At 44.1% G+C, this 27,846-nt stretch overlaps 1 protein-coding gene across 2 annotated transcripts; it reads left to right on the forward strand.

Annotated features, from left to right (window-relative positions):
* A1CF (APOBEC1 complementation factor) lies at positions 1-27,846 on the forward strand. Of its 2 annotated transcripts, none has more exons than XM_080598472.1 (12): positions 1-113; positions 5,316-5,459; positions 7,857-7,991; positions 8,740-8,870; positions 10,395-10,633; positions 13,764-13,928; positions 17,026-17,123; positions 18,015-18,285; positions 19,511-19,719; positions 22,317-22,453; positions 23,109-23,242; positions 25,515-27,846. In XM_080598472.1, the coding sequence occupies exons 2-12, from the start codon at positions 5,361-5,363 to the stop codon at positions 25,664-25,666; spliced, it is 1,770 nt and encodes a 589-aa protein (XP_080454598.1). In that variant the 5' UTR covers positions 1-113; positions 5,316-5,360; the 3' UTR covers positions 25,667-27,846. The 2 variants fall into 2 exon arrangements, with proteins under 2 accessions (XP_080454598.1, XP_080454599.1); XM_080598473.1 differs by having other exon boundaries at positions 19,535-19,719.

The following is a 27,846-nucleotide window of genomic DNA, read 5'->3' on the forward strand; positions in this document are numbered from 1 at the left end:
GCTGAACCTTTGGAGTTTGATATGACGATTGGGGAATAACCGGAGTGACACGTCGCAAACTCCCCATAATCAAGGAGACCTCCTCCCGTGCGGTGATCTCCCAAATTGCTCAGGTACGCTGCCGCCCTCGGGCTTGTCCCACCGTGAGACCTGGGGTGTGGGGGTCTCAGATGGCCCCCCGTGAAGTGGTGCTTTTGGCCAGCTCTGCACAGCTGGCGTGGGGAAGGAGAGGCTCAGCCACGCACCTTCCCCTGCCGAGGACACACCATCAGGTGCATGCCCCAGGCGCTGCCCAAAAATGCTGGGGTGGAACCGGGGGGTTTCCCCAAGCACCCCATGGCTTGGCCCCGCAAGGCTTGCCTTGACATTTTGATAAGCAAGGTGAGCAGATAAGGGCATTCGGCATCATCCCCGCCTGGGCAGCGGCAGCAGGGAGTTTTTTTAAGCGTCTTCCCCGTGCCGATCACCCACGGCCGCCGAAAACTGAAGCCAGACAAGGTTGGGGGGAGGAGGGATTTTCCCTGCAATAATTCGGTCTTGATTTGTTAAAGTGCAACTTTCCAGGGCTAATCATTAGAGACCGCTTCACTTGGCCTAGCCAACTTCTTATTCTTACTTTTCTTTGCAAAAGGTCAGTCTCTGTTTCAAATGCAATCACTGCTCCTAAAAATCTAAAATTTCCCTAATCTGTTCCAAATAGTTTTCTGCCCAGTCCTTTAATGCTTCTCTTAAGCTATTTTCCCTCAGTGAAACAGGAGGCTTAGGCAGCAGTGAGTGCAAGATTGGCTTCAAAGCATCTGACACATCATGATGTTGCGAATAAAACAGGGTGGGGAAGGAGGCTGGGCTCAGCATCAGGTGTCTCTCATCCTTGGAAGGAGTTTCTAGGGTGCACAGCATGCATTTGGTAATGCAGCTGTTTCCAAGAGAGCAGCCACTTTCTAAGAAAAGTGAAATATTAAAAGTAAAATATTTTCTCAAGGCTTACGTGCTGCAAATGTTGCATGTGGGCAGCACTTTTCCATACCTCCAAGGCACACTGTACCTAGGGAAGTTATACCATTTGCTTTTAAATACCTAAAAGTACCCATTTTCTGTGGGACAACCTGGAAAAAACCTCCTCTCTGGAAAGTTAAGGGATTACACCCTCATTGCTCAATTGGACTCTGTCCTGCAGTGTGTCTCACCCAGGCTAAGAGCTGGTGTGTCTCATAGCAGCTCAAGAAACTTAAAGAGCCTGATTTTAGGAAGAACACAAAGAATACTTCATGTTACATGTATATATATGGGAGCTGTAACTCTTCGCGTGGGGTGGCTGCATGGGGGCAGAACAGCCTTCACTGGATGCGCCTGCATGGCTCGGTACATTCAAACCAGAAGGCGCATCGATCCACACAGGATAAACAGGGGTTTGTTATCTCATTCATGGAAACAGTAACCAGGTTTCTCCGAAGGGCTGCGAGCTGGCAGGCTCCAAGCACAAAAGCAGTTGGGAAGAGCAGGGTTCGACCTGGCCTCTGCTTTGGGGCAAGCCCTGGGACCAGCGGGCAGGCTGGTGAGGTCTGCGTGCTTCGGAAAATGGCAAGAAAATGGTGCACAGAAGTGGTCACAGGGAGGTGAAGCGGTGCTGCAACAAGCTTGTTTCTCATCAGTACGGGGTTTGCTATGCCAAAAGTGCCTTTCGTTGTCTTGGCGTTTTAGAGTTTTAAGAGAAACCTAAAATGAACGATAGCATTTGCTGCAGAGAGGGAAAAATCAAATGAAACAATGCTGATTTAAAATTATTGTCTTCTCTTCCTATTGACCTGGGCTTCTGGATTCTGTACCCATGATAACAAGGCAGTATTGTTAACAATTTGGCCAGAAATGAGCAAGAAATAGGAGATACACCTGGACAGTTTGTAGCTCTGGAGTTCCTAACTTCAATATAAACACCTGTTGAATAAAATGCAACACCTCCTGTCCCCTCCACCCTCCCCCCCGCCCCGTAATACTTTTTAACATAATAGCCATTATGAGCAGCAAGAAATCTGTGGGTCAACCCCCTGAAAATGATTGAATTCCATAACAATCATTTCCATTAACTATTTTTTTTTGCTGCTAAATAATGTTAAAAATACTGCCTTAATTTGCTGCAGGCATTCACAATTCCTGAGAGCAGCCATTGAAATGGGAGTTTTCCTCCTGTCAGGGCAGATTTGCTCATTGATTAATGGCTCTGGGAACAAAGAAAGAGAGAAAGTAATCATGTTTCCCTGGTCCCATGACAGCAGCTCTCCTCCTTTACACTTACTGGCGCTGACACCTGCAATAAGGGAAAGGGCTGAAATCCCACTGGTTTAGGAAATTAAATGTCACACCATGGCTTGGGGTCTGTGTGCTGGAAACGGGAATGGACTCTTGGGTGATGGAGGTGGGAAAGCACCCCCTGCAAAAAGGTTTTTTGGTGTTCTCAGGAGGTGGGAGAGAAGTAGGGAGAGTGGAGGTGCTTGGAAAACTGGGGGCTGGAAAGGCTGCTTGACTGTGCTAGGGTGTTGGGAGTTGCTTTGTAGGGATTTCTTCCTCTTAACGAAAAGAGGTATCATTTCTGTCTCCATCCCAGCGAAATCCACCCGATGGAGGAAAGCTCTCTAACAAGAAGGCTGATACATTAGCTATGAATGAATTTGGAGCACTAATTAGTTGGAGGGCCCTCATTTCTAAGAGCAGCACTATCACAACAGGATGCAGGTGGTGTGCAAGTCCTGCAGGCACAGCGCTGTCCAGCCATGATCCCGAACCTTAAATCAGGATTGCTTAACTTATCCTCTCTGCTGGAATAAGCAACTGTCTAGACATGCTGGTCTAAAAGAGGCTAAAATTTGCAGGATGCCTTATGAGAAGAGCTTGTCTGGCCTTATCAACTCAGGCAGAAGCCCAAGAGGGATATTGCTCCTGCTGTAAAAGCATCAGCCGGGAGATGTGCTATTCCTGTCCTTCCGCCCTCCCCATGGCTCGCTTTCTCTGCTCAGAAAGAAGCCACTGCCTGGATGGAAACGTTACTGGAAGCTATGCCTGGGTTTGGGATGTGTGTGTGGTACTCCTCCTCAGATGAGGGGCACGGAGATGCACAGCATCTAAGGCACCCCATGCAAATACGTTCGAAACAGCCAGCCAAGCCACCCAGCTCGTCAGGAGAGAGGGGGGGAAAAAATGCTCTTACACTGCCCGTCTATCTAGGTCGCCGCTGGGGATGGGAGTGGGAACCTCAGCTGCTATGGAAACCCGCCAGGCTTGGCTGGCTGCGGTCCAGCTGCTTCCCTTCCCGGCACGGAGCGGAGATGTGCAGGCAGCTCCCTGTGCGACGGCAGCCCCAGCAGCCTGCCGCCCTCAGTGTTACTGAGCAGGTTGCTGCAGCCCTTGCGCCTGCCTCTTCAGCACCGATGTGTCCCACAGAGAGGGACAAAGCCTTTTGCGTGGCCCTTGGAGTGGGGATGGGATGTAGCCTCTCGGCGCTGGTGTGGTTCACACCTTTGCATGGCCTCCTGTGGCTCTTACAAATGATGAAATCCCAACCAGTGAAGCTTGGTGCAAATTCGCACTGATCCCAGTACTGTGGTTTGATCACTCAGACCCTTGATGAAATCAGGACACAGCGAAATACAAGGGGCTAAATTAGCAATACGCCAGCACTTTCCTCTATAAGGCATATAGAGCATGCCTCTGCCTGTGCAAGGGAGGCTGCAGAGCCAATTTGGATTTTAACTGTTTGCTTTGAGTGACCACTGATCGGCTGATTGTGGAGCAAGTGCATACAATATGCCCTGTCAAACCTTTTTTTCCTTTCTTAAGCAGCCTGGAAACCTTGCCCTGTGCCATGCCAAACCCCAGCTCTGCAGGAGAAACCATGAGCATCAATGAGGCTTTGCTGCTGCCCTCGGCAGGGGCAAAGGCGTGATTGGGTCATGCATCGGGTACCCACCAACCTCCACACCTCCCCTGCAAAGCCTGGGCTCACTCCGTCCTTTCCAGGCATTAAAGAAATCCCTCTGATCTGAAGGATACACACACACACACACACACATAAAGTGCTTAAATATAGACTTGATTCTATGAAAGATAAACCAAAACAATAATCAGGCTCCAGTTGCTGCGGAAAACACTCATTTTGCGATTAGAGATGGGAGAGAGCTATTGCATGGCTCAGTCCATCTCCCAGCCCCCGCACACCAGCAGCAGCTGAAACACAGGAGAGCCTGGGAACACAATAAAAAGACATCCTAAACATCCCACAAACCTGCACAACAAATAGCTCCAAAATCTGCTGTTACACAAATGTCTCTATTTCCAAGCCTGCAGAGCTCAGTGTGGCAGAGCCCAAGTGACACAAGGCTCAGACCCTGCAAAAACATGGGCTCACGCCCCATTTTTGGCACTGAGGATAATCCACCTATTTAAATTTAATGATCTGCTTAAGTCTTCCCTTCAGAAGACTTCACTGGCAATCTCCTGCTATGACAGCATCCATGATGACATTGTGAGTCCTCAAGCTCAGTGTTGCATCTGCAGACCCATTTCTACACATGCCCATGCATTTGATATTTGCATAGGCTTGAAGCTCCACATTCAGTAAAAACTGGGCAGGCTGAAATTATAGGCAGGGTGTCCGTCTTAAAAATAGTCCTTTGCCAGTATGTGTGGCCCAATTCAGATTCAGATTTCAGCTTTATGGTGTTTTCAACCGAAAAAGTAAACTTAAAAAAATATTATAATCTTTAATTAGATATGACCTAAAGCTACAGCACAGAATCAAAACATCTGAACCTGAGGTGTCGCAGCCCTGAACCTAGATACAGATCTGAAGTTCTCCCATGTTCCTGAGTTTTAAAAACAGGCCACATCTGGACCTATGTCTCACGCCTCTTACAGAGTGCTAGGCATGGCTCGTGCCAGATTCCCTTCCCAGTACCAACGGGATGTCACAGCACGAAGGACAAGTTGCCTCCTACTTTAAGGCAGATTTAGGCACCTTGCATGCTATTCCCTCCTAACACACCTGCACATGTATGCTGCAATATCCCCTGCGTCTCGCTGGAGCACTGGACAAGATCTGATTGTGGGTTTGCTGTCATGCAACAGGGAAGAGGGGGATATTTTTGCTTTTTCCATGGTCTGTGGTTGGTTTTATTTATTTATTTATTTTATCTCAAAATGACTGATTTAGGAAGAATGAATGACTCATTTAGGAAGAATGATCCTGTTAGTTTTCTCAGGAGGGTGAACTTTCTCCTCCTAGCTGTATTAATTTATTTAATTTATCTTAAATTTGATTGCAGTGAGCACCCCTAATTAACCTGATTTTTTGCTGATAATCACTCACAATGGAATCAAATCACAAATCCGGGGATGGATTGACCGGCACACAGAAAGAAGCCGCCCTCCGTGCATTAATTCAGCGAACGGGATATAATTTGATCCAGGTAGGAACTCACGGTCACGTCCTTCTGCACACAGTGTCTGGTTTCATCTTGAAGCAGTGCTGCATCGGGGGCTTGTGCAGGGAATCTGCACGTGGCAAGCGCTCATTGCTTGTTCCTCCCTCTCTGCTTCTCTCCAGTTTACATCCTGCACAAAACTGCATGTAGTAGGGGCTGTCTTTTATGAGGTGGCACAGTATTCCCCCTGCCAATATAAGAAAGGTGAAATAAAACCTGAGCACAGCTATATTCCAGGAATGGTTGGGATAGCTGTCTGAAAGCCATGGCTGCAGTGCTGTTGTAGCAAAGATAACCCACTAAACAAGGTTTCAGAAGAGCTTAAGCCCAGATTTGTCCATAGAAAGTCCCATAAGTGACCACCAGATTTACCCTTTTTAAAGATCTTTGCGTGCAAAAAAAGTACAGGTGCCTTACCTGCCCAAAAGCCACAGGTTTGCTCTCAGTCTGGTCTCCAAGGCCAAAGGGCAGGGCAGATTAGTGCAGGTGGGGAACAGACAAGTCCTTCAAAAACATCTCAGGAAGTCTTCCCTAGATAGCATGACCAAAACAAATGAATTTTTCAAAGGTGCTGACTAGTAATACGGCTTACCTTGCATCCTGGAAGAAGTAACTGAAAACTGAATTTCAGGCAGGTGGTTGCCGTGAACTTTGGCTTGCTTTGCATAGCACTAGAGGGCACAACAGCCCAAAGCAAAAAGGGGACTCCTGGGAAAAAGCATTTTCCTACAGTCCTTAATGCTGTGTGTGCCCCAGGACCAGAACAACATTGGGTTTGTTGCACTTGAGGAGCCTTCCTGCTATATTTGACCCAGGAGAAGATAAATAGCTTCTTTGTGTGTTTTATTTGCTGTGACTTTCTTTATCCTGATCTTTAGTTTTTCATACTGTCACATCTGGCAATAGCTCTTTCCCAAACCACAGATTCCTGCCTCCCTGCCCACCCAGAATCTTCTCCTTATTCCTAACTTTTCCCTTTCCTTCAACCTTACCATTTTCTCTTACTATTATTATTTTTTTCCCTCATTATTTTCTTTTCCACATCTCTTTGGGCTTTTTTTTTTTCCCAACCTAACTGTCACTGGAGACAAACACCTTCTTCTTCAATAGCTGTCAGGCTCACATGTCTTCACAAAGGGGACGATGAAGCTCTCCTTCCCCCCAGAGACATTGCCAAGATGAGTTCATTGAGATGCAGCCTTCAAGCCATAAATGAAGCCACTGCAGACTGAGAGTAGACTTTGTTTTTTGCTGTGTCTCCTAGCACACTAGGAGACACTCCCACATATGTTGACAAAATGAGAAGAAAATCTGATTGTCTCTCACTTGGCTTAAAGTAGGATGGTAAAACTCTGCTGGCTCTTTGCTGACCATTATTGATGAAAGTAGCATTTCTGCAGGTCACCAAGGCCTTCTTCCAGCTGACATTCCAGTGAAGATCACAGACGACCACAGCAACACAATATACAATCATCGCTCTAACAAATGGCTCAAGAGATAGAAAATCCCATGCTAGAGATGTGCTCAGTTCAGCCAAACTGGGGGCAGAAAAGCAGCCTGAAACATCATGATCTTCTCATTAGATCTTCTCATTAGATCTGCTGTGAAAGTGTATTCATAAATTCAAACAGCTCCATCATTATGTTGAAAACATTTTCAAAACAGGAATGAGCATGGATAGTTCAGGGCTGGTTATAGGCTTAGGAAAACTGAAATTGCTTGTGCTATACTCTTATATTCCTACCAGGATCCCTGTTTACTGCAGGCTTAAGTCCTTCAGGCCTTCTTTGTAAATCAGCCATTGCCGAGAATAATCCCAGGGGGAGAAATGGCTACAGAAATGTCAGGAGGCAAAAACAGAAAAATGACCAGAGTCACAGCCCCTCCGGGCACAGGGCATCACTGCAGGACAAGGAGAGCTGGAGAGGGAGAGGGAGAGGGAGGGAGCAAAAGAGAGAAGGTGGAAGAAGGGAGGGGAAAGAAAGAAAGAGGGGTAGAGGGATGGGCGTCATCTTTCTCCTACGTTTTCCAAGGAGGCCTTTGACTGTCTGAATCTTGGACAGCTGAGCTGTGGAAATGGCCTCCCCTTCAAAGTGCTGATGCATGTTCCTCAGCAAAACTCAACCAGGTGTAAACCAGAGCCTTCTGCAGTACATCACCAGCATACTAGCTCGGATGCTAAAGCCTTTCGGTACCAATATAGCAGTGGGGCAGCCGGCGCATACCGCCCTCTCTCCCTTGAGCCTGCAAAGAGGTGCTCTTTACAAGGAAGGAGGGTGTTTGCCTCTGGCACTGCACTAACAGGGTGTGCCCAAAGTGTCATTCCTCACAAAGGGACTGATTTTATCCACTACATCATCATTTTATTTTCCTCTGTGGCAGGAAAATGGGCAGAGGAAATATGGCGGCCCACCTCCGGGCTGGGACGGCCCTCCGCCAGAGAGGGGCTGCGAGATCTTCATTGGAAAACTGCCGCGGGACCTCTTTGAAGATGAACTTATACCACTGTGTGAAAAAGTAAGACTTTATGGCAGGTAGATAATTTGCAGAGATTACGGATGATTAGCTCTACATTTCCATGTTGAACTGGAGGTGATTTAGCCCAGACTGCCCTTGGTTTGGTGGCAGCCCTTCAGCTCCTTCTGTGGTGTTTCCTCACCATGACGAGGGCTGATCTAACACTGGAGCTGGCCCTGCTTAGAGTAGGAGGTTGTACTGAAACATCCAGCTATGCCTCCCTCCCTAAATTAGGCTTCAGTCATGTAAAACACACTTTCCTCCACCTAGGAAATGGGCACAGCCACCCAATCACTCATGTACAAGCCTGAGCAAGTGATACCATTCAGACACCAACGACCATGCAATTCTATTGCTGCACCTCATCCCTCCTGTTTTTTAGTCTTTTTTTTTTTCTAATTTCTCTACTGTGTGATGCATTAGCCTCAAAACTGGAACATAAACCCCGTAAGGGGGAGAGAACCACAACCCTGGGGCTGCTGAGGTCAGTGGTCAAACTCTTGCTCACCTTGCTGAAGAGCTAACTTTGTCCCCCTCCCTCGTCACCTAAGCACTTGCTGCCTGTGTTTATGACTTCTTTCATGTGTCAGAAAGTTGTGTGAAAGCAGAACAGGCTCTGGATGATTCTCCTGTAGATGGAGATATCTGAAGAGTTCTGACATGATATAGCCAAGAAAGCACCCAGTCTTGTTTAAACACCTCACCTGGCAAACACTTCTTTACGAATGATTTTTCTTTCTATTTGCAGATTGGCAAAATCTATGAAATGAGAATGATGATGGACTTCAATGGCAACAACAGGGGCTACGCCTTTGTGACCTTCTCAAATAAACAGGAGGCAAAGAATGCAATAAAGCAACTCAATAATTATGAAATTAGGTGAGCATGGCATACACCTTCACATCAACTTTAAATCATATAATGTATTAATCTGGATTGTTGTGGACAGCATATTTTTCCCTACAGCCCAGAGGAAGCTTCTTTAGATACCTAAACTTTAGTAGGAAGCCATTTCTTGACTGCCTGTGCATTTGTTGCTTTATGCTGTAGTACAAAGTCAGTACATAGCACTCAGAGACAAACTCTTTTGCAGGAAATGTCTTCCTTAAAAAAAAAATAATAAAAATTAAAAATTCTACGAGAACATTGGAAAAAATATTTTGCTTTGGATCAAATCAACTGATGTCTAACCATTGTTGTTTTTTTCATGTTCCCTTCTGGGCTGTTTTTTGTTTATGTATTCCTATCCACTGTGTCTCACATGAGCTATACTGCAGATATGTTCTGGGAGACATGAGCAATTACAAAAATGGTGAAATAGGATGAAAACTAATTGGCAAAACAGTGACATTTCCTAATAAGTAAGAACAGAAAAATCCCTCATGTTTGTGACTAAAAATTGGGAACAAAACACCTAGAAATAAACAACATATGGGTCCATCAATATGGTTTGTTTTGATTTCAACCCCATTGAATTTTTTTTTCCAGTTCAAAGTGGGATGAATAGATGCAATTGCTTAGAAGCATTTTGAGATCAACCACTCTGGAAATTTTAGGGCTATCTTTTCTTTCTTTCTTTTTCTTTCTTTCTTCCTTTTTTTTTCTTTTTTATTTTAAAGAAAAATATTGATTGTGAATTGCTTTACTAGCAACCTTAGGGATGAGCAGGTCACAAGGCACATGGGGAGGGTTTGGAAAGGTGACTTATATCAGAGGCTGGAGCATCTTAAAAATCAGACTTCAGCCACCTCCACCTCCTCTGCCTACTTGCCTTGTCCCAAAGATGCTTCTAAAGAAATTTATGACTTCTCCAGACCTGCAAGAGGTAGTTGGACCACAAAGTTGTGAGCAAAGTGAATATAAAGACATTTTTGCTTTGGGGGTCTGCACAGCAATTGGCATCAATAAACCCTGAAATGTTGTCTCCCCATAACAAGGGATTTTCTTTCCCCAAACCACAGCTGTGAGGCTCTCTGGTGATCAGGAAGCTGCAAGTCACTGGTGAACGCAATGAAACCTGGCTTATGCTGATGACAATGCAAGAATCACAGTGGTGTCCCAGTTGCTCAGCACAGTTGCCTGGTGGCAACTGTTTTTGGAAGTTCTCTCAAGAGAGAATCCCAAGAGTCAAAAGCAAAATTTGGCTTTGGTTTCTTCTGATCTCAAGTAACTTGTTTCAAAAGTGCTGCTTTACTTTGATGTCAAATTTAGCAGAGTATTAGCCTTTGGATCTAGCCTCTTGTGTTGAGTGAGACCACTTGAACATCCCAAGCAACACGTGCCGCAGAAGGGGGAGACCTTGCATTTGGCCTTGTGTTTTGGGACAAGAAGGGGGATTTTTTTCCCCTTTCTCTGAGAAGTGATCTTGGGTCCTGACAAACCAACAATATCATTTTTCTGCAGGAATGGGCGTCTCCTGGGAGTCTGTGCCAGTGTGGACAACTGCCGCCTGTTCGTAGGGGGGATCCCCAAAACAAAGAAGCGAGAGGAAATTTTAGCAGAGATGAAGAAAGTCACAGATGGAGTCGTGGATGTCATTGTTTACCCAAGTGCAGCTGATAAAACCAAAAACCGGGGTTTTGCTTTTGTGGAATATGAAAGCCACCGGGCAGCAGCCATGGCCAGGCGAAAATTGCTCCCAGGTTAGTACAGATGGTGAAGGTGGTAGGGGCAGCTTCAATTTAGCAGGTGCCTGTGTATGTGTAGCAGCATAGAAGTCTCCAGAGGAAACATATACCTAAGGGAAGGAACACTGCTGGGTTTTCTCATCTTGGCTGCCAATGATTCACTTCAAGCAAAGAGGGACCCCATTATGCCCATTGGGCTGCCAGACATGCCCTGACTCTGGGGTGTGGGGTGGGTGATTCACTGAAAAGCCTGATTTACCACCATTCTCATTAGCCAGGTGCGTCATTTAAGAGCTTGAAGTTATTAAAATATAGCTAGATGGATCTACCTGTTGTATCCGTTCAGCTCTGTTGTAGGATATATATTATCCCATGGTTATCTTGAGTTATATGTAAAATACGGCCTCATCTATGACCTCCTGGGGAGCATCACTTCGGGAAACTAAGACCATATTCAGACTTGACATTGTACTGAGGATGTTCCTGAAAATGTTTATTTTCCACATGGGAAGAAAACCTCAGATGAGGAATTGCTTTAGAATTTAAACAATATAGAGAATAAGTCTATGTAATTTAGTGCTGGGGGACATCATGAAGCAAAGAGAAGTTTGATAGGTGGTAAGCAAAAGAGACACAATGTTAATTGCCTTTGCAGTGATTTCACTGTTTTTCTCATGCTTTCGTATGCTCAGCAGAAGCTCCTGCACTGCTTTGTCAAAGCCAGCTCACTTGCTGATGAAAGAATCCAATAAACCTTCTGTTCTGACACTTGATCCTCACACATCATGCCCACCAATTTTCTTTCTTTCTTTCTACATGATAGCCCATGAAAAATCTTGTCATTTTGAAACCTTTTCTCTTATTGTCAGAAATGAGTACGCTTGCAAGAATTAATATGTATCTGAGTATGCCTGCTATTGTGGGGTGTCTCACACAGACTATTTTTCTTTTTATTCTGTATTTTCTGCATCAGCTTAGCATCTCCCTAATTATAGGAGCACTTTCTGCTAGTCTGTTCTTCAGCATAACTTTCTCATGGTTTCTATATTGAGAAGGATGGAAGGAGCAGGCACAGGCACCGCCACCGATGGCAGCCTTGAGGGAGCAAAGCACTTGAAATCCTGAGCAAAGACAGTGAGACAGATGGGAATGAGAACATAGTCCTGAACAGCCTTGTGCAATGTGCTAGTGATTTCCAATTTAGGGACATCTTGGTAAACAGGTTGGGAATTTCAAAGACCTGAGCAGGAGAGAGAGTCTTCTGATGTTCCAAACATACGGGAGGAACTTGAAAAAGGTTTCAAACCAGGACTGAATGTGTCTCCAGCTGATGCATTGGATGAACGTGAAATTGAATATCATTATCAAGTTGCTTCCTTGACTCTGAACCTCACTGCTCTTCAAGGAAGCTCTGTAGAAGAGGCAGAAAAGCTCAAAATGAAGATGCTTTTTATGAAAGCTTTGTCTTGTCTCCTGGTCAAATAGGCAGGTGGAGGAAGACTGGGTTTTAGCAAGCTGGTAGAGCAGGAACCAAGCTTAGCTCCTTGCTATGAATCAGCCAGGTTGTTATTTCCACTATTGAAATGAACATGGCAACTTAGAAAAGAGAGCATGGCCTTTCATTTTAGATGGCTGCCATTAGCTGTCATCTATTTCTGGTCGTCAGACTGGTCAGGGCTGGAAGCTGAACATCAACCACAGTCCCAGCTCCACAATTCCCTGCTCATTCACAGGACAGAGAAATATACCCATTATCCTAGCAGGGAGCAGCCCCTTTACATTTTTATTTTATTTTTTTTCAGCTTTTAACTTCTGTTACAGAAAAACAGGTCTCCAAATTCTACCCCTTCCCTTTAATTTTCCTCTGTTTTGGAGCTCCCATCCTGTCTTAGATGGATTATCCAAGTGGACATGCAAGATGGGATGCCTCCAAAAGTGTTTTGCGGGAGTCTCATTTTCCTTCTACCAACATAGGTATCCCAGGGCCTCTTCCAGGTTTTAGCATACACCTAAGCCTTGGAGAATCACAAAGATCATATCATAAAGATCAGAGAAGAAATAAGAACAGCACAGACAGGACTAGTTTGAGGGAAGCTTGCAGAAGAGACAGACATTTTATTTCATTATTTTGGAGGAAATATCCAGCACTAACCATGCTGTTAAGCCAGAAAATGGTCCCTACTGTGCATCCAAAGCACTATCTACTAGGCTGATTAAAATTGCCAGAGAAAAAATGGGCGACAGACCGAGCACATGGAAATTAGAGCTCTGGATATTGGTGAGTGGCCAGATTTCAGCCACTCTTGAAGAGAAGGGGAAAGGATTTCTTCCTGAAAGATGTGCTGAAAGGACTGGGAAGAAATGCTTATCACAGCAATTCATGCAGATTGGAGGCAAGGCTGTGGCCGTCAGTTTTCATTACACGTTAGATATCATGAACTGGCTAATCAATTACTTAATGGATTAAGTAACTCAATGCAAATGATTACAGAGCTCAGCATGATCACATGGCAAAAACATTGCTTTTAACTACCTCTTTATTTGCTGTTTTTATTCTTTGCCTCTCAGCAGCTTGATCCACTCTATACAGAACCCATATGCTTCTCCACACCCTGTTTTATGCCTCATTACTTTTTGTTTCCTTTCTTTCTACTGTTTCTGTTGCAACTTCACCTTGTGTGGACCACGCAACTTCAAATACTTACACATGGAGACATCCTGATTTTTACTATTTCACTTCATCCTCTGGGACTTCTGGATCCCTTTCCAATTTCCTAGGGAATTAAATATTTGCAGCCAACAGGGATCTTTATAAGAGATGTATACCCATTACAATATTTCCCTTCAGAGAGCATTCCAGGGAATGCAGATGTTAGTGAATTGTGCCACAAATTCGCTTTTTAAATTCTGGATGCTACATTTCTGCAGGCATCTAAGATGCTAGTGGGAGCCTGCTGAAAGTGTGACCATCTGCTTTTGGAAATGAGTTAACTAAAAGGCAGTGCTTTGAGCACAAAAGGCTTATTTTGGCCCTCTTTGTATAATTGGCCTATTCTATTTTTCATACTGCATATGAAATAAACTCTGAGCAGAAGTGAAAGGAACCTAAGCCTCTCTGACAATGATGATGCCAATCCCTTTAAAGGAAGGATCCAGTTGTGGGGACACCCTATTGCTGTTGACTGGGCAGAACCAGAAGTGGAGGTGGATGAAGACACCATGTCATCGGTAAAAATCCTCTATGTGAGGAACCTCATGCTCTCGACCACCGAAGAGACTATAGAAAAGGAGTTCAACAGCATCAAACAAGGTAGGAACCCACTGACACAGTCCTTAAGTAAGTGCTGCTACTGCAAATGGAAGTATTTCTTCATTCATAAAATGCCAAAGGAAGACAACAAAAGTAGCAGTTTTTCCATGGTAAAATGTTCATGTGTAATGCCGCAAAATTGCCATTAGGCTGAAGGCTCCCACCCAACATGCATAACATGTCATTCCGCTAAGGGCTGATTAATTTACAGCTAACAACAATACTAACCTTTTTAAGGTGATTGGCAACTGGAAGAGATCCAAAATACTGCATGAGGATGCCTGTATCATAAAAACAACTTTGAGTCATTTGAACCTTCTTGAAAAAGAGAGTTGTTAAAACAGATGGGTGATTTCAGCTTTCTTCATCTACAGAAAGGGATGATGACAGAAATAGGATGGTTTAATACAACTGCTTTTTATCTAATCTACCTAAATTCTGAATTCTTTCTTTTTCATACCAAAAATGATCTTCCATAAATTTATGAATAACCAGTGCTTATCATTTTATGCAGGATATGATGGTATTCTTTCATGGCATATATTACGTGCTCTTAGGGTGAGATTTTCAAAAAACGAATATGTTTGTTGGGAATAAAAATCCTGCTGGCTTTCAAATGAGATTTTACTTCTGAGTTGCTCCGGTTTTAGAAAATTCCACCCAAAAACAAGAGTAAAAATAACCCATTTGTGCTGCTCTCCAAGCCACATAGTCCATTAGGCATTAGTAACTTATGCTTGGCAATGTGAAATTGCCATTCATCTCGTTCCTATTAACTTCCTTCTATTAATTTTTAAAAATACACTACAGAGCTTCATTTTTCCTTCACTAACTTTTCATTTCTGCTCCATCCTTTTTTTTTTTAATAGGCTGCAATGCAAAGATCTTTATGAGATTTCTTTACAAGTCTTTTCTGTCCTTCTAATGTTACCAGCTAATACTTTAAGTAACCATCAAGCTGTTAGAAATCCCATTTTAACCCCAAGCTAAATATGTATCATCCCACTCTCTTAACTGTTTCCTCCTTTATTTATTCAGTTTTGTTCCTGATCACTGAACTGCTCACACTCCCCAGAAACACATTTATATCCATTTGACACTTCAGTAACAGTCATCTGCTTCGCTCCTAAGGAAAGTTTTCTAGTACAACAGAAGACTTGAATCTTCTTTAGTTCGTCTTTTCAACACTTTTCCATTTTGCTTCTCATGCTGGAAATTGCTTTTGTTTGTTTTTTGTTTGTTGGTTGGTTTTTGTTTTAAGGAGAGCTTTAATTATTGTGGATGAAACCAAGAGTGCCTTTTTTAAAGCTGCGCCATACTTTCAAAAAAACATGCCTAGAAGAAGCAAAACCTGAGTTTTGAGGAGAATAAATGCAGTTTAAGCCATAATGAGATTACAATCAAACAAATCAGCAAGGAGCTGAAAGGATTCACCTCCCACTTTGGTTATCTGCTACGTTTGTTGGGTCACATTTCAATATCACTTGCCTGAAGTGTACATTTGATCTGGGGAATTTAGAAGCTGTTTTGACAATAACAAGCCATCCAATAAAAACCTACCCAAATGAGAGGAGTTACGAGGCAGAGGTCCCCATTACAGAGCAATTACCACATCACCACAAGCTCCACAGACACTGCCAGGAATGCTACTTATGCATCCCAAGTTGTAACACAGCACAAGTATCACCTCTTTTAAATCTGTGCCAAATTCAGTGCCGGATGGCTTCTATAGAAATATGCATCACTTCCAACAACAAGAAGCTCTGCCCTCCCTCCCTAGATATCTTGGCAAATATCCTGAGCCCTGGCAAAGTTTCCATTTGGTTAAATGGGCTCCAGACCACGCAGCTGAAGCGGGGTGATGCTTGGAAGAGAGCAGCAAGGAGGGGCAGGTCTGTACCTTCCCGCAGCAAGGCGCTCTACCCTGGCAGCAGGAAGGCCACGCTCTCCAAAGGTGCTAACAGGGATGATATTCCCCCTGCGGTGTCACATAGCCGCTTGTCCCGCTGGGGTGGGAGCACGCCGCCTAGTCCCACAAATAGGAAAGAGCAAGGTTTTGGCTTGAGTGAGGATCAATAACACAGAGCAATCTCCAGGAGGCAGAAGGGGGATTTTCAAAACACAGAGAGTTCATTAAAGCCTCGACTTGTAAACAAGACATCAGCATATGATGACCATCATTTTGGGCTTAGAAAATCACCCTCCAATCCCTGAAGGACACAAAGAGCCACTTACCATTTCAGTGTCAGCCTGAAGACATGCAGGCTGCTTGGGTTATAGGCTGGAACAGGCTTCATTTATAGCCCACTGGAACTCCTAATGCCACCCCCTAAACTCCAAAGAAATATTTTTTCTTCTGCAGTTATTTAAGTAAGTGCTTTTTTTTGCGGCAATAGGATATTTCCCTGTACACCTGTTCAGCTTTAAAAGGAAAGAAACCAGCAGAAAAGTCATCCTGCATCCATTAGCCACATTTCCAAAGGATGCTTTTAGGGGTGTTATAGTCTCACTGGCTAGGCTGGTTGACAACACATTTCCCAACTGACAGGACTGGCAAAGATGAACTAGAGGAGAAAAGGTAGATACCTAAAGCTTGAGCCTGCAGGGAGCAGGTGCCAGTGTGGTTATTTCAGAGCCAGAATATTTGGGTGCTGCAAAGTTCCCAGCAGCAGAGCATCTGACGAGGGAAAGGGAAGGCTGTAGAGGACAGACACAGAGGAGAAGAGCACTGAGTGTGAGAACACCAAGTGTCCTGCTCAGCCATCCAGCTCCTGGAGATCCATCACAGAAGTGAAACACAAAGCCAAAGACAACCTCTGACAAAGCATTTTGGAGAGGAGAAAACCACTCCAGTTTAATGGGAACCATACAGGTGCTTGCCTTCAAATATTTCTAGTTTTGCTTGAAATAACAGACATTGTCTTTAGTTTCTCATGGTATATACATCCTAAGAGGTAAGAAGACACCATTGACTCTCTCTCTTACCCTTGGCCAGTTTTTGCTCTTGAAGGGCTCACAACCCAACACAATTGCTCATTCTGATACATATTTTCCAACTAATACCTATTTCCAACTAATATTCCAATGTTTTCCACAGGTGCAGTAGAAAGAGTAAAGAAAATTAGAGACTATGCCTTTGTGCACTTTAATAAAAGAGAAGATGCAGTTGAAGCTATGAAAGCCTTGAATGGGAAGGTAAAGCTGCTCTGAATGTTGATTTGTGGGACTTACATGCAGTATATTACATGCAGCTGAAACAAAGCTGCCAGGCTTATTAGCTACAAAGACACCCTGAAGGTGCTAGCCCTTTTTTCAGTTCTCAGGCTGCTTTTATACTCCTGAATTCGTTTTTCAGCAACCCTGATGTTCACAAACTGTTCTTTTTGGCTTCTTTCCCTTTGCATTCATAAGAAATGTTTGCCCAGATCAGACTGTAGTTCACCACTCTGAAAAAAGATGGAGCAATACTGAAATGAGGACTAGAAAATGAGGGGTTACGGGTTCCCTTGGCTTGCACTCACATACGTGTTTCATGTCTGCCAACAAAAACACCGGAAGGGAAGCATGTGAATAGTAAACAGGGACAAACAAGGTCAACCCAGAACATCTGCTCCAAATTCTGAAGCAGATTTGCAAGGAGGTTACTGTATTTAGTACTTCTTGCACTGCAATGTAATTCACAGTGCTGTAATGCAAGAGCTTTTCCCAAAGAGGTGTTAACCCCGTTCCTATTTTTAGTGCTGTTGCTGTTCTCCATAGGAGTACCTATGATCGGGCTGACTTAGATGCTGCTTTGCAGGGAAGTGAGGCCTTTTCAAGGGCTTCACAACTCTGCTAATTCAGTTAATTAGCCTCTGCAGGCTGGTGTCAGGTCTGGATGCTCTCTACACTTTGAACCTTCACCCAGCCAGTGCCTTTTTCCACCCGTGGGAGGGAGATTTTGGCTGATTTGGGTGGTTTTCTCCATTTTCCCGTTCTGTTAGTAAACTACGCGGGGAAGCTGCCTTCTTAGACAGGATAATCCCCATGCATCCCGGAGACTGCCTCACGCTTGTGCTTCTCCCGCACTCTTCCTGCGGTGCGAAGGTGCTGGATGGGTCCCCCATCGAGGTGACGTTAGCCAAGCCCGTCGACAAGGACAGCTACGTCAGATACACCCGAGGCACAGGTGGAAGAGGCACGATGCTGCAGGGAGAGTACACCTATGCCTTTGGACACATGTACGACCCCGCCACCGCCTACCTGGGTGCCCCAGTTTTCTACGCACCCCATGCCTACGCGGCCATCCCCAACCTCCACTTCCCGGCTGCCAAGGGGCTCAGCAACAGGAGCATCATCCGGCCCCCGTCCATTCGAGGTAACTCCAGTCATGCCAATACTCTGCTCTAACAAAATGACTCCTCCCATGCTTGGGTGGCTGCATCCTCATGCTGAGGGTGCTGGCGTTGCCCAGGCTGCTGGACCCCTTTCAGAAAGGGACAGAAAACAGTTTTTAGGCTCTGTCCTTCCCAAAGACACAGTGATATTCCAGCAGGCTAAGCAGGGTACTAAAAAATAACCATTTTCCTGGAGCAAGCTTTAGACAGCTTCCAGATCGCCCTCCTTCCAGGGTAAATAAACCATGAATCCTCCTGGTTTTGCCCCAGCAGGGAAAACCAAATAAAACAATTTTATTTCCCTCCCTCCCAAGCCAACTCTCATACAGCCACCAGCACATCTCTGTGCTGTTTTTCCCCTTTCCTTTGAAACCCACAAGGAAAGTTTTACCAGTCCTGATGTTTTCTGACCCAAAGGCACAGCATTTCCCAGGGAGGTCACATTGTGCTGAAGCTGAGTGGGGAACCAGAACTGAAACCAAGAAAGCCATTAATTTTGTGCTTTGGGAAATGGGCTCGTCTTTTTTTTTTTTTTTTTTTTTTAATAATAATCTAATAATAAGAAACCTATGAAAATAGAGAGTATTTCTGATGGTTGCTGAGGTTCTGCCTTTGATCCCAGCTTTCTGCAACTGGTACTGAATCAAATCCCCGCATTCAGGTACCTCCCCGATTAAGTATCATTGCAGACAGCATTTGGTACCTGCAGAAGTAGGTTAGGGGACTACCAGAAAAATAAATACGTGCCCATTGGGCACCTTGAACAAAAATGAAAATGTAATAGGGGCTGAAAATTTGACTTTGGTTCATATAAGGGAGGGGTTGTATAAACACTGAGTTCCTCATGAAACTGTTATTATGCTGGTGGGTGGCAAGTGACATCAGCTGTCCCTTCTCCAACTTCTGACTACAAATCTGGTTAGAAAGGTGTTACAAAATCAAAACTGGCTTGTCTATGAGCTCAATGGAAAGTTACACCTCACCTGCCAGCACGGAGCAGAGGAGATGGAAACTGGGTCAGACAAAAGCAGGGGTACCCCCAGAACTTCACACCTCCAAGTGTGCAAGCCCAGCAACAGGCAATGGCGGGCTCCTGCCTACCTCCTTCCCAAACTCAGTCAGAGGGGCTAACTTTTCCATTTCAGGGACAATCAGGGTAATTTTTCCGGTGATTTGATTCAGTTTAATGCCTTCTTACATTCCTAGAAATTTACATGAATGTACCTGTAGGGGCTGCGGGAGTTAGAGGACTGGGAGGTCGCGGCTACCTGGCGTACACGGGCCTGGGGCGCGGATACCAGCTCAAAGGAGAAAAGAGGGGAGAGGATAAACTCTACGACCTCTTGCCAGGAATGGAGCTCACACCGATGAACCATGTCACACTAAAGCCCCAAGGGATCAAACTTGCCCCTCAGGTAGGTGTGTGCGAAGTATGGTCAATGTGTTGGCCAGGGTTTGCCTTTGCTCAAAATGCTTTCAGAAAAACAGCCCTTGCTTGAATTTAAACTGGTGATTGATAGCTACATCCATTCATAACTCTTGGAATACATTTAAACAAGAAAACATTGCTAGTTGTGTCCTGCAGAGCCATCCGCCTTGCTGTAGTACAGCACTCACTCTCCTTCAAGGGAGAATTTTCATAAACTTCCATGGGTGGAAGATGAAATCCAGCTATGACTACCCCTCCATAAAAGCACTGTGGAGTAAAGAAATTCTCACCCAAAACAGGCATGATGAGATGCATCACTTGGGACTTCACCAAGGAACTATTTCACATAAATAGAAAAACAGCAACTTTGCCAGGAAAAAAAAAAAGAATCATCTGTTTTGCAAAAGGGCCATGACATTGCACAGAGCTTTGCTGCCTCAATGTGATTGCTCCAGTGCAGTACAAAGAAGTAAAGCAACGTGGAGCACATTATCTGGGTGCATCCGCGTGTGGCAGCTTGTGCTGTCTCCCCTGATGCTGACATGCCATGGTCCCGGCAGGAGATCAGGGTTTGGGTGATGCTGAGAACTGAAATCCTGAACCACAGATGTACATCCTAAACGGAATGGGAAAAGAGGTGTTGATGGACTGCAGAGCCCAGTCAAATGCAACAGTTCTGGTTGCACAAGGAGGCTTGGACATGGTTGTGCATGCAGGACTGGGATTCAGACAGCTAGCTGGGGACAGAGCAGAACAAATTCCTCGAGTTTCAGAGATCACTCTCCTACAGCAACTCCTTTTCCCCTTGAATCACAGAAAGTAATGTTAGAAGTTAATTTCACTCTGATTTCGGAAACACATCTCTGTCTAGTAAAAAAATTGCCACAGCATTCCATTTGCTAAATGTCTCCCAAAATACCCTTTTCTCCCCAGAAACCTGGAGTGCTTTTTCTTCCCCTGCAAAGTTTCTCTGTCTCCATGTTACCAACACACAAGAGGGGTGAAATGGTCCAGGCTGCCTTAGGGCAGGTGCAGTTCAGGGTTTTTGCTCTCCCAACGTCTTCACGATGAACCCCCATGGCAAGGTCAATGGGTGGCAGACAATGCAGCAATAATTTTTGGAGCATATCTTCCCTTAGCTGAGTTCCCTAATTCCCTCACTGCCACTGTCTCATAATAATGCTTCTTACACAGCCATGGCTTGCTTTAGGACAGCCTTGTTAATACCTGTGCCAGCTCGGTCAGCCTCTCCTGCCCACCGCACACTGCAACAGCACCTGTGAAGGACGGACCCCTCCTAACTTCCTTCCTGCTGCCTAGCTGGGGTGCTTGGTGTTCATGAATAGATGTTGCTCATTGAGTATTTAAATGGTGATGTTACATCTCAAAAGCACCATCCTTACATAGCCTTTGGGACAGCAGGGGACAGCTGTCACCACAGTCAAGAAATCTGATGAACTAGGGTGTGCGCACTATAGAGTAGTAAACTTTAGTAAACTTTAGAGCTGTAGTTACCAAATGAAAGGCAGCAGTGAAATAAAATAATTTTAAATAAGGTGGACCGCAGAAAGCCTCAGGCTGTGGGTACCCAGGGGTCTCGACTCCAACCCGGTTCACAGCAAGACCAACGTCACAGCTACAGCAGGTCACTTGGGGACATTCCAAACAGAACGTTTTTGTCTTGTGTTCAACTTCAGGATGCCAAATTGCCTTACTGTGTCACTGAAATGCAAATCGTTACGGCACTGAAAAATACCTGGGGAGACCACAACCGCTGCTCAATAGGAAAAACCCCAAGCCCCAACAATTTCTAAGTAGAGCATCAAACCTGATGGAGTTACTTAGAAAAAAATAAATGGTCCAAGCACCACTGGTGGGGATGCACAGGAGCACCACACTATATCAAACCCATCTGGGACATCAGATAGCCCCTGGGTTTAAAAAAGAAAGAAAAAGAAAAAGCAAGAGCATTTCCAGACAGTGATTCCCAATTACTGTGGAATAAGCTGTTCTAAAGCCAAGGGCAATGTGGTCCAGCATTTCTTTTTCAAACTTGCAGCAGAAATTGCCTGTTGAAGCCTGAATAATTAATTGGGCAGAGAAACAGCCTCTTTCCCTTCCTTCCTTTCTTTTTTTTTTTTTAAGACTGGACTTTTTATGTACTGTATCCCACCAAGGGAGGGAGGCACCAGAGCTGTGAAGATGAATAGAACCATAATGCTTTAAGGGGGTTAAAAAGATGTGCACAGATAGAGTTTCTGTGGAGAATTCAGAGAAGGCCATGCCGATAACGGAATGAAACAGCTAATCAGCAAAACAAAGACATCCCATTTAATGAGGTGATAATTAGCTTCAGGAATTAAATGCATTTTTAAGGTATATAACATTTAGATGAATCTTATATTTCAAGGTGAGCTTTACTACCCTGTCTGCCATTTATTTTCTCACTAAGACTTGAGGAAGCTGCCACTACGCTTCTGAAAACCCTTTGGAGGGGAGGAAGCTGAGCAATGCAGGGGCTGGAGCTAGGGAAGAAGGCTACATGCAACAATTAACCCGAGCAAATCCCTTCTTACCTCCTAGATCTTAGAAGAAATCTGCCAGAAAAACAACTGGGGACAGCCTGTCTACCAGCTCCACTCTGCAATTGGCCAAGACCAAAGACAGCTCTTCCTATACAAAATCACCATCCCCGCCCTCGCCAGCCAGAACCCCACCATGTACGTAACTATTCAAGTTTCTCTGGGCTTTAGGATTTTTTTTTAAGTGGATTTTGTCTAGCATCTCTCTTCAAAATACAAAACAGGTCTGTATTTACAGGTTTTTGAGACATTAGAGAGAAAATCATCCATAAATCAAAAAAAAAAAAAAAAAAGACCAACAGAGATGTCTGCTGTGCTTGGTGCTCTGTGTTCAGTGGTGTAAAAACTGCAGAAAGCCAGAAATAAGTAGGCAAAGGGGTGCTTTTTAGTAAGAAAATAAAACATACAATAGTTCATGTAGGAAAAAGAAAAGCAGCTTGTAGGAACATGCTGCTAATTAGGCTCCAGATATGATCCTAAACACTTCTGATCTGAAATATTTTTGTGGTGTATTTTAATGAGAAAGACTGAAGCAGGCTTTCTTTTGGACTGAAAATGGACGACATGCTCTGAAAACATGTAGTGACCGAAATGTGACCCAGGGATGATGATCTCCGCAAAGAAACCAGACTGCTAAAAGTATTAGTTTTAATGCATCAGCACAGTAAAATGATGTTTCTATTTGATGTATGGGATCATGCCAACTGTGGCTGGATTAGAAGGTTTTGCAGTAAAGGCCTAGAGAGAAAAAAAAAAAAAAAAAACTCAAGCTAATATGTTGCTGTGTTCACAGACATCCCTTCACACCTCCCAAGCTCAGCGCCTTTATTGATGAAGCCAAAACCTACGCAGCAGAATACACGCTGCAGACACTGGGGGTTCCCACCGAGGGAACAGAGGTGCCTCCTGCTGCGCCAGCTTTTCCAGGTATGTGAAGGTCTGTACAGCAAAGGCCTCCTGCAGTATTATTTTTCCTACGTGCTTCCTCGTGTGTGTCCAGAACTAACCTGTTTGTGGTCACTGAGGACAGACCTGACTGTGCTCCAGTTCATGGATGCCTCCCTTCAACTGGGAGCCCCCAGTAGGACCCAGGACCCAGATGTGGTCTCCCCAGAGCCAGAGCTGGGATGAGTCCCCTTCCTGCTGTGCCCTGGCCAGTGCCACACAGGTTGGGTTCGGTCCTCCGTACCGCAAGGATCCCTCCTCTTGAGCCAACCCCTTGGATTTCATCTGCCAAAGGAATAATATGAACATGACAGCCAGGATCCGATCCCAGCTCTCTCCCACCCCTGCTGGAAGACTAATGTTTCCAGTTTGGGAGTTCATTCCCAACAGCTCTTGTAACTACCAAAAGAGCTTGGGAAATCATGGAAAACTTAAGCCAGGAGCTGGAATCCAGCTTGCAGGCATTACATTTACTGTGCTCCCCAGCATGATGGTGATTCTGATGTAGTGGGAACAACTTATGCCAAACTGCACATGAGGAATGCATTAGTCAGTACTACTGAATTGTTTGGAGTGTCTCAAGGATGGATTTAAAAATAAAAATAAAAATCTATCCGGCTTCCTGCCACAGGAGTCCGCAAAAGCCACAGAAAAATCAATTTGTCTGGGTTTGTGCAAGCTTCCGCGGCGTGGAAACCAAATGGGCTCTTTATTGAATCCAGTCCCCACTTACTGCTTAATTATAATCTCTCCTTTTTCTTTCATCCACCCTTATTTATTTATCTTGGAAACGCAACAAATAGACATACATTAAAATTGCTGCCAGCAGCACACACCGGTGCTCGGTCCACACTCACTGAAGTCCAGCACAGCCCAGGCCATGCCCAGGTAGCAGCTCATTTCTCTTATGATGATGCAGAACATGGTTTAAATGACAAATTTCTCAATTCCTAATCGAAACGTTGCACCTCGCTTTGCTGACGCAAGAAAGACACTTTGAGCTACCACGACATTCATGTGCCCGTGAATTTCTCATGTTTTCCCCCAAGCTAACACCTTCCATGAGGAAACGTACTCTTAGTGATGCCCAATATCATATAATCATAGAATCACAGAATCATTAAGGTGGAAAAAGACTTCCAAGATTATCTGGTCCAACCATACCCCTACCACCAGTGTCACCCACTAAACCATGTGCCTAAGCACATCCAGCCTTTCCTTGAACACCCCCAGGGACAGTGACTCCACCACCTCCCTGGGCAATCCGTTCCAATGCCTGACTGCTCTTTCTGAGGAGACATTTCTCCTAACTTCCAACCTGAAATATCTCCAGGCCCTGCCCCAATGGGACTCGGATCTGACTGACCTTGAGCCAATCCCACTGCCAGCTGGTTGGTTGGAGAGTTTGGATCCTGGGAGATGTAGTTTGGAAGCAGAGACAGGTTCAGCAGAGCCGATGGGCATCTTGGCTACTCTTCCCACATTTGGGTTTCGTCTTAATTCTTGATCCTTTCATAACAACAACATACTGTGGTCTGTTTGACAAGCTGCTACACTCTCCTTTCAGATTAACCAGCCCCAAATGATGTTTGTTTTCCCAGTGATTCATTTTAAATCAGCAAAGCTAACATTTTCCCATGGAAAATTTTGAAGTGTTGAAACCACATATCCCATTAGAATCTGATGGGAAAAAAATCCAGTTTGCTAAATATTTTCTCCCAATATTGCATAGAGGGAATTCCCCTCCTCTCTAACATGGCTGTCCTGAGTTGCATGCATTTTGACCATAAAGGATGTCACAGCCATGTTTTCTCCCAGCTGTGCAAATGTCTTCTCTATGAAACAAAACATGCCCAAATTTTCTCTGCATTATTTCATTTTCTTGCCCTCCTGTGTCATGTGTGGGAGTCCATGTAAAGAGCACTGTTACCAGCCTCTCATCTCAGAGATATTTGAAGCTTAAGGAAAAATATTCAACAAAGAGGGTATTTTTTCAGGCAATGTGTTTAACGAATAATAGGTGAGAAAATGCTTTAATTTTCCAGCTGCAGTTGTCAAATTTGTTACCTTTAACGAGGAGGAAAAACATGCCAGGAGTGATTTATTTAATCTAATCAGATTGTTCCAATCTTCCCATTGACAAATGACATGATTGCCATTGACAATGAAGTCTTCCCATCAAAAAATGTCAGGCAATGGTAGCTTTTGAATGTCTTTCCTTTAATCTCCATCTCTTCTCTCTTTTCCCTTGCAGGATACACCATTGCTAATGCTGCCGCAACAGTCACTGCCACTCACCTCAAACAAGCAGTGACAATGGGACAAGATTTGGCGACGTACGCCACGTATGAAGCCTACCCCGCCTTTGCAGTAGCTGCACGCAGTGATGGTTATGGAGCATTCTAATTCTGTCTTTATTAAGTAGTTTCCTTAAATCAAGCACAGGTAGAAAAATTCTCAGTCTGGTAATTCTTACACCCTCATGATTTTAAAATAATCTGTTGCCTAAAGTTAGATTTTAGTTGGAGTTTCATTCTTTTAGTTCTTTAGTTTCATATCAGGACATTAGGGAGAAAGGAGAAATGAAAAAAATAAATGGCTCAAAATCAGATTTTCACACTAGAAAGCAAAATCTCAGCCTCAAAAATAAGTGGTTCTAAGGTGTGCGTATGTGTATTTATATATATTTACATATAGATATGTTTATATATATACACACATACACACACCATTGTGTTTGTGTTTACAAGCAACAACCCATGCTGAAAACAGCAGGAGCTCTCTTCCATTCACCCCAAATTTTTAGCCAGGCAGACCCCAGAATTTCTCCAGACAAGCAGAGAACAGCCAAGGAAAAAAGCCATTGATCAAAAATGTGTCTGCCCAGCCTACTAAGCTAGTCTACATGCGTTTTAGTGCTAATTGTATTTTAAAGCAGGAGGTGAGTATTCAGTAAAGTTTTGCCTCTCACTTTGCTACTTCTCAGCCATACCTACAAGTCACAAAACCACAATGTCTTTTTTAACACCTCCCATCCAATAGCATACTCAGTACAATAGTCCAAAACCTTTTGGACTATTAAGGCTGATCAGAAAAGCCTTATATATTCAGGCCAATTCTTTTCTTAATTAGACCACAAGAGCTCAGTTATTACCTAGTAACAACGGACACCTCTACAGGAACACAATGATATACAAGTAAACTTTTCAGCAGGATGGAAAGAGCCCTGCCTGGCTAATAACGCTGCTTTACACAGCAAGTGAGGGTGCTGGCTGCTATGAGTCTTGCAAAAGTTAATTTATCAGTATAGAGTTCACTGGGGTAATTCATGTACATCAGTAGTACATGGTACACGTGCCTCTCGTTTTGGAGAGCACCAGCTGCTGGGGGCCAGTGTGTGCATGTGCTCTGGGGATGCTGAGAGTGCCCCCTGGTTTACAGCAGGAGGGAAGTATCCCTTTATTTTAACCATCAGACTGAGGAAGGAGTAACGATGCTCTAGAGATACAGGAGAAAACTGGTCTTATATAACTACAGAGCATGCTTTAGTCCTATAGACTACACACGCTAAGATGACTTGAATCAGCTCAGCCTAGGTCACAAAACCGCATTTTGGTGGTTAACCAGGAGAATTTACAACCTGAAACAAGCTTCTTCCTTGAACTAAGGGGAGCGACCTCCCCACCAGGATGCAGAACTCATCCAGGCTGGGTTGGTGATGGCCATCAGTTCCAACATATATGGCCCCAACTTTGTCATCTGGTCTAGATGATGTAATGTGACACCACACGAGCCGTTCTGCTGTTTCAAGTGGAACTTTTTCCTGCATCCCTATAGCTGTACCAACCACGATGGTCTGTGACAAGGTGTTGACAAGCAGGAGCCAAGTGTTTTGGATTCTCATACTTCGGCTGACTTGATTTTGCTTAGGAATGGAACAAAAACATATAAGCTGTATAGTTTGTCGTACTATTAGACTATTTCTATTTATAAAGTAGTTCATTAGAGTGATCCAAAAGGTATTATGGTCCTCTGTGATTGCTGTTCAGCACACTCTGATTTGCAGAAAATGACAACCTTATTCACAGAGGTCAAAATAACCAAGAGTGTTATTGGTATTGTGGCTTTATTTTCTTTTCTATGTGTTTTGTGTTTGAGAAAACTGCCAATGAATAATACGTCTCTCTAAGAAAACATTACTACCGTTGGCAGAAGACATTTCTCACTTTCCATGTTCAGTAACTTTAGTCTTCTTTTTCAGCTATTTATATAAAGTTCAGAAAGATGTCAAAGAAAAGGGCAAGAAACAGTATTAAAAAGCGTGTGCATGAAGCACTTATTTTTGTACACTTAGTACAATATTTGTATAGAGTTTTAACACTATAAAGTGTAGCAAAAATCACACCATCCATTTACTGGAGGACAATCATGTATGTTTAAAGAGAATAAAGTGAAAATGGCATCTAAATCATCCATTACAAGGAAGTTATAACCTGATTTAAATTCTGTGAAGCGAGTCTGTAATTCTAGAATAATCAAAGGGCATTAACTGGACTTTGAAATATCATTAAAACTTTTTAAACCAA

The sequence above is a fragment of the Anser brachyrhynchus genome (genome assembly GCF_964034855.1).
Source record: "Anser brachyrhynchus genome assembly, chromosome: 6".
NCBI classification, from domain to species: domain Eukaryota; kingdom Metazoa; phylum Chordata; class Aves; order Anseriformes; family Anatidae; genus Anser; species Anser brachyrhynchus.

Excerpts from the sequence above, each read along its gene's own strand:
- A1CF (XM_080598472.1), top strand. The coding sequence starts at position 5,361 with ATGGAATCAAATCACAAATCCGGGGATGGATTGACCGGCACACAGAAA. Across the intron at positions 5,460-7,856 it reads CGGGATATAATTTGATCCAG|GAAAATGGGCAGAGGAAATA; the intron begins GTAGGAACTCAC and ends CCTCTGTGGCAG. Across the intron at positions 17,124-18,014 it reads TGAAAGCCTTGAATGGGAAG|GTGCTGGATGGGTCCCCCAT; the intron begins GTAAAGCTGCTC and ends TGCGGTGCGAAG.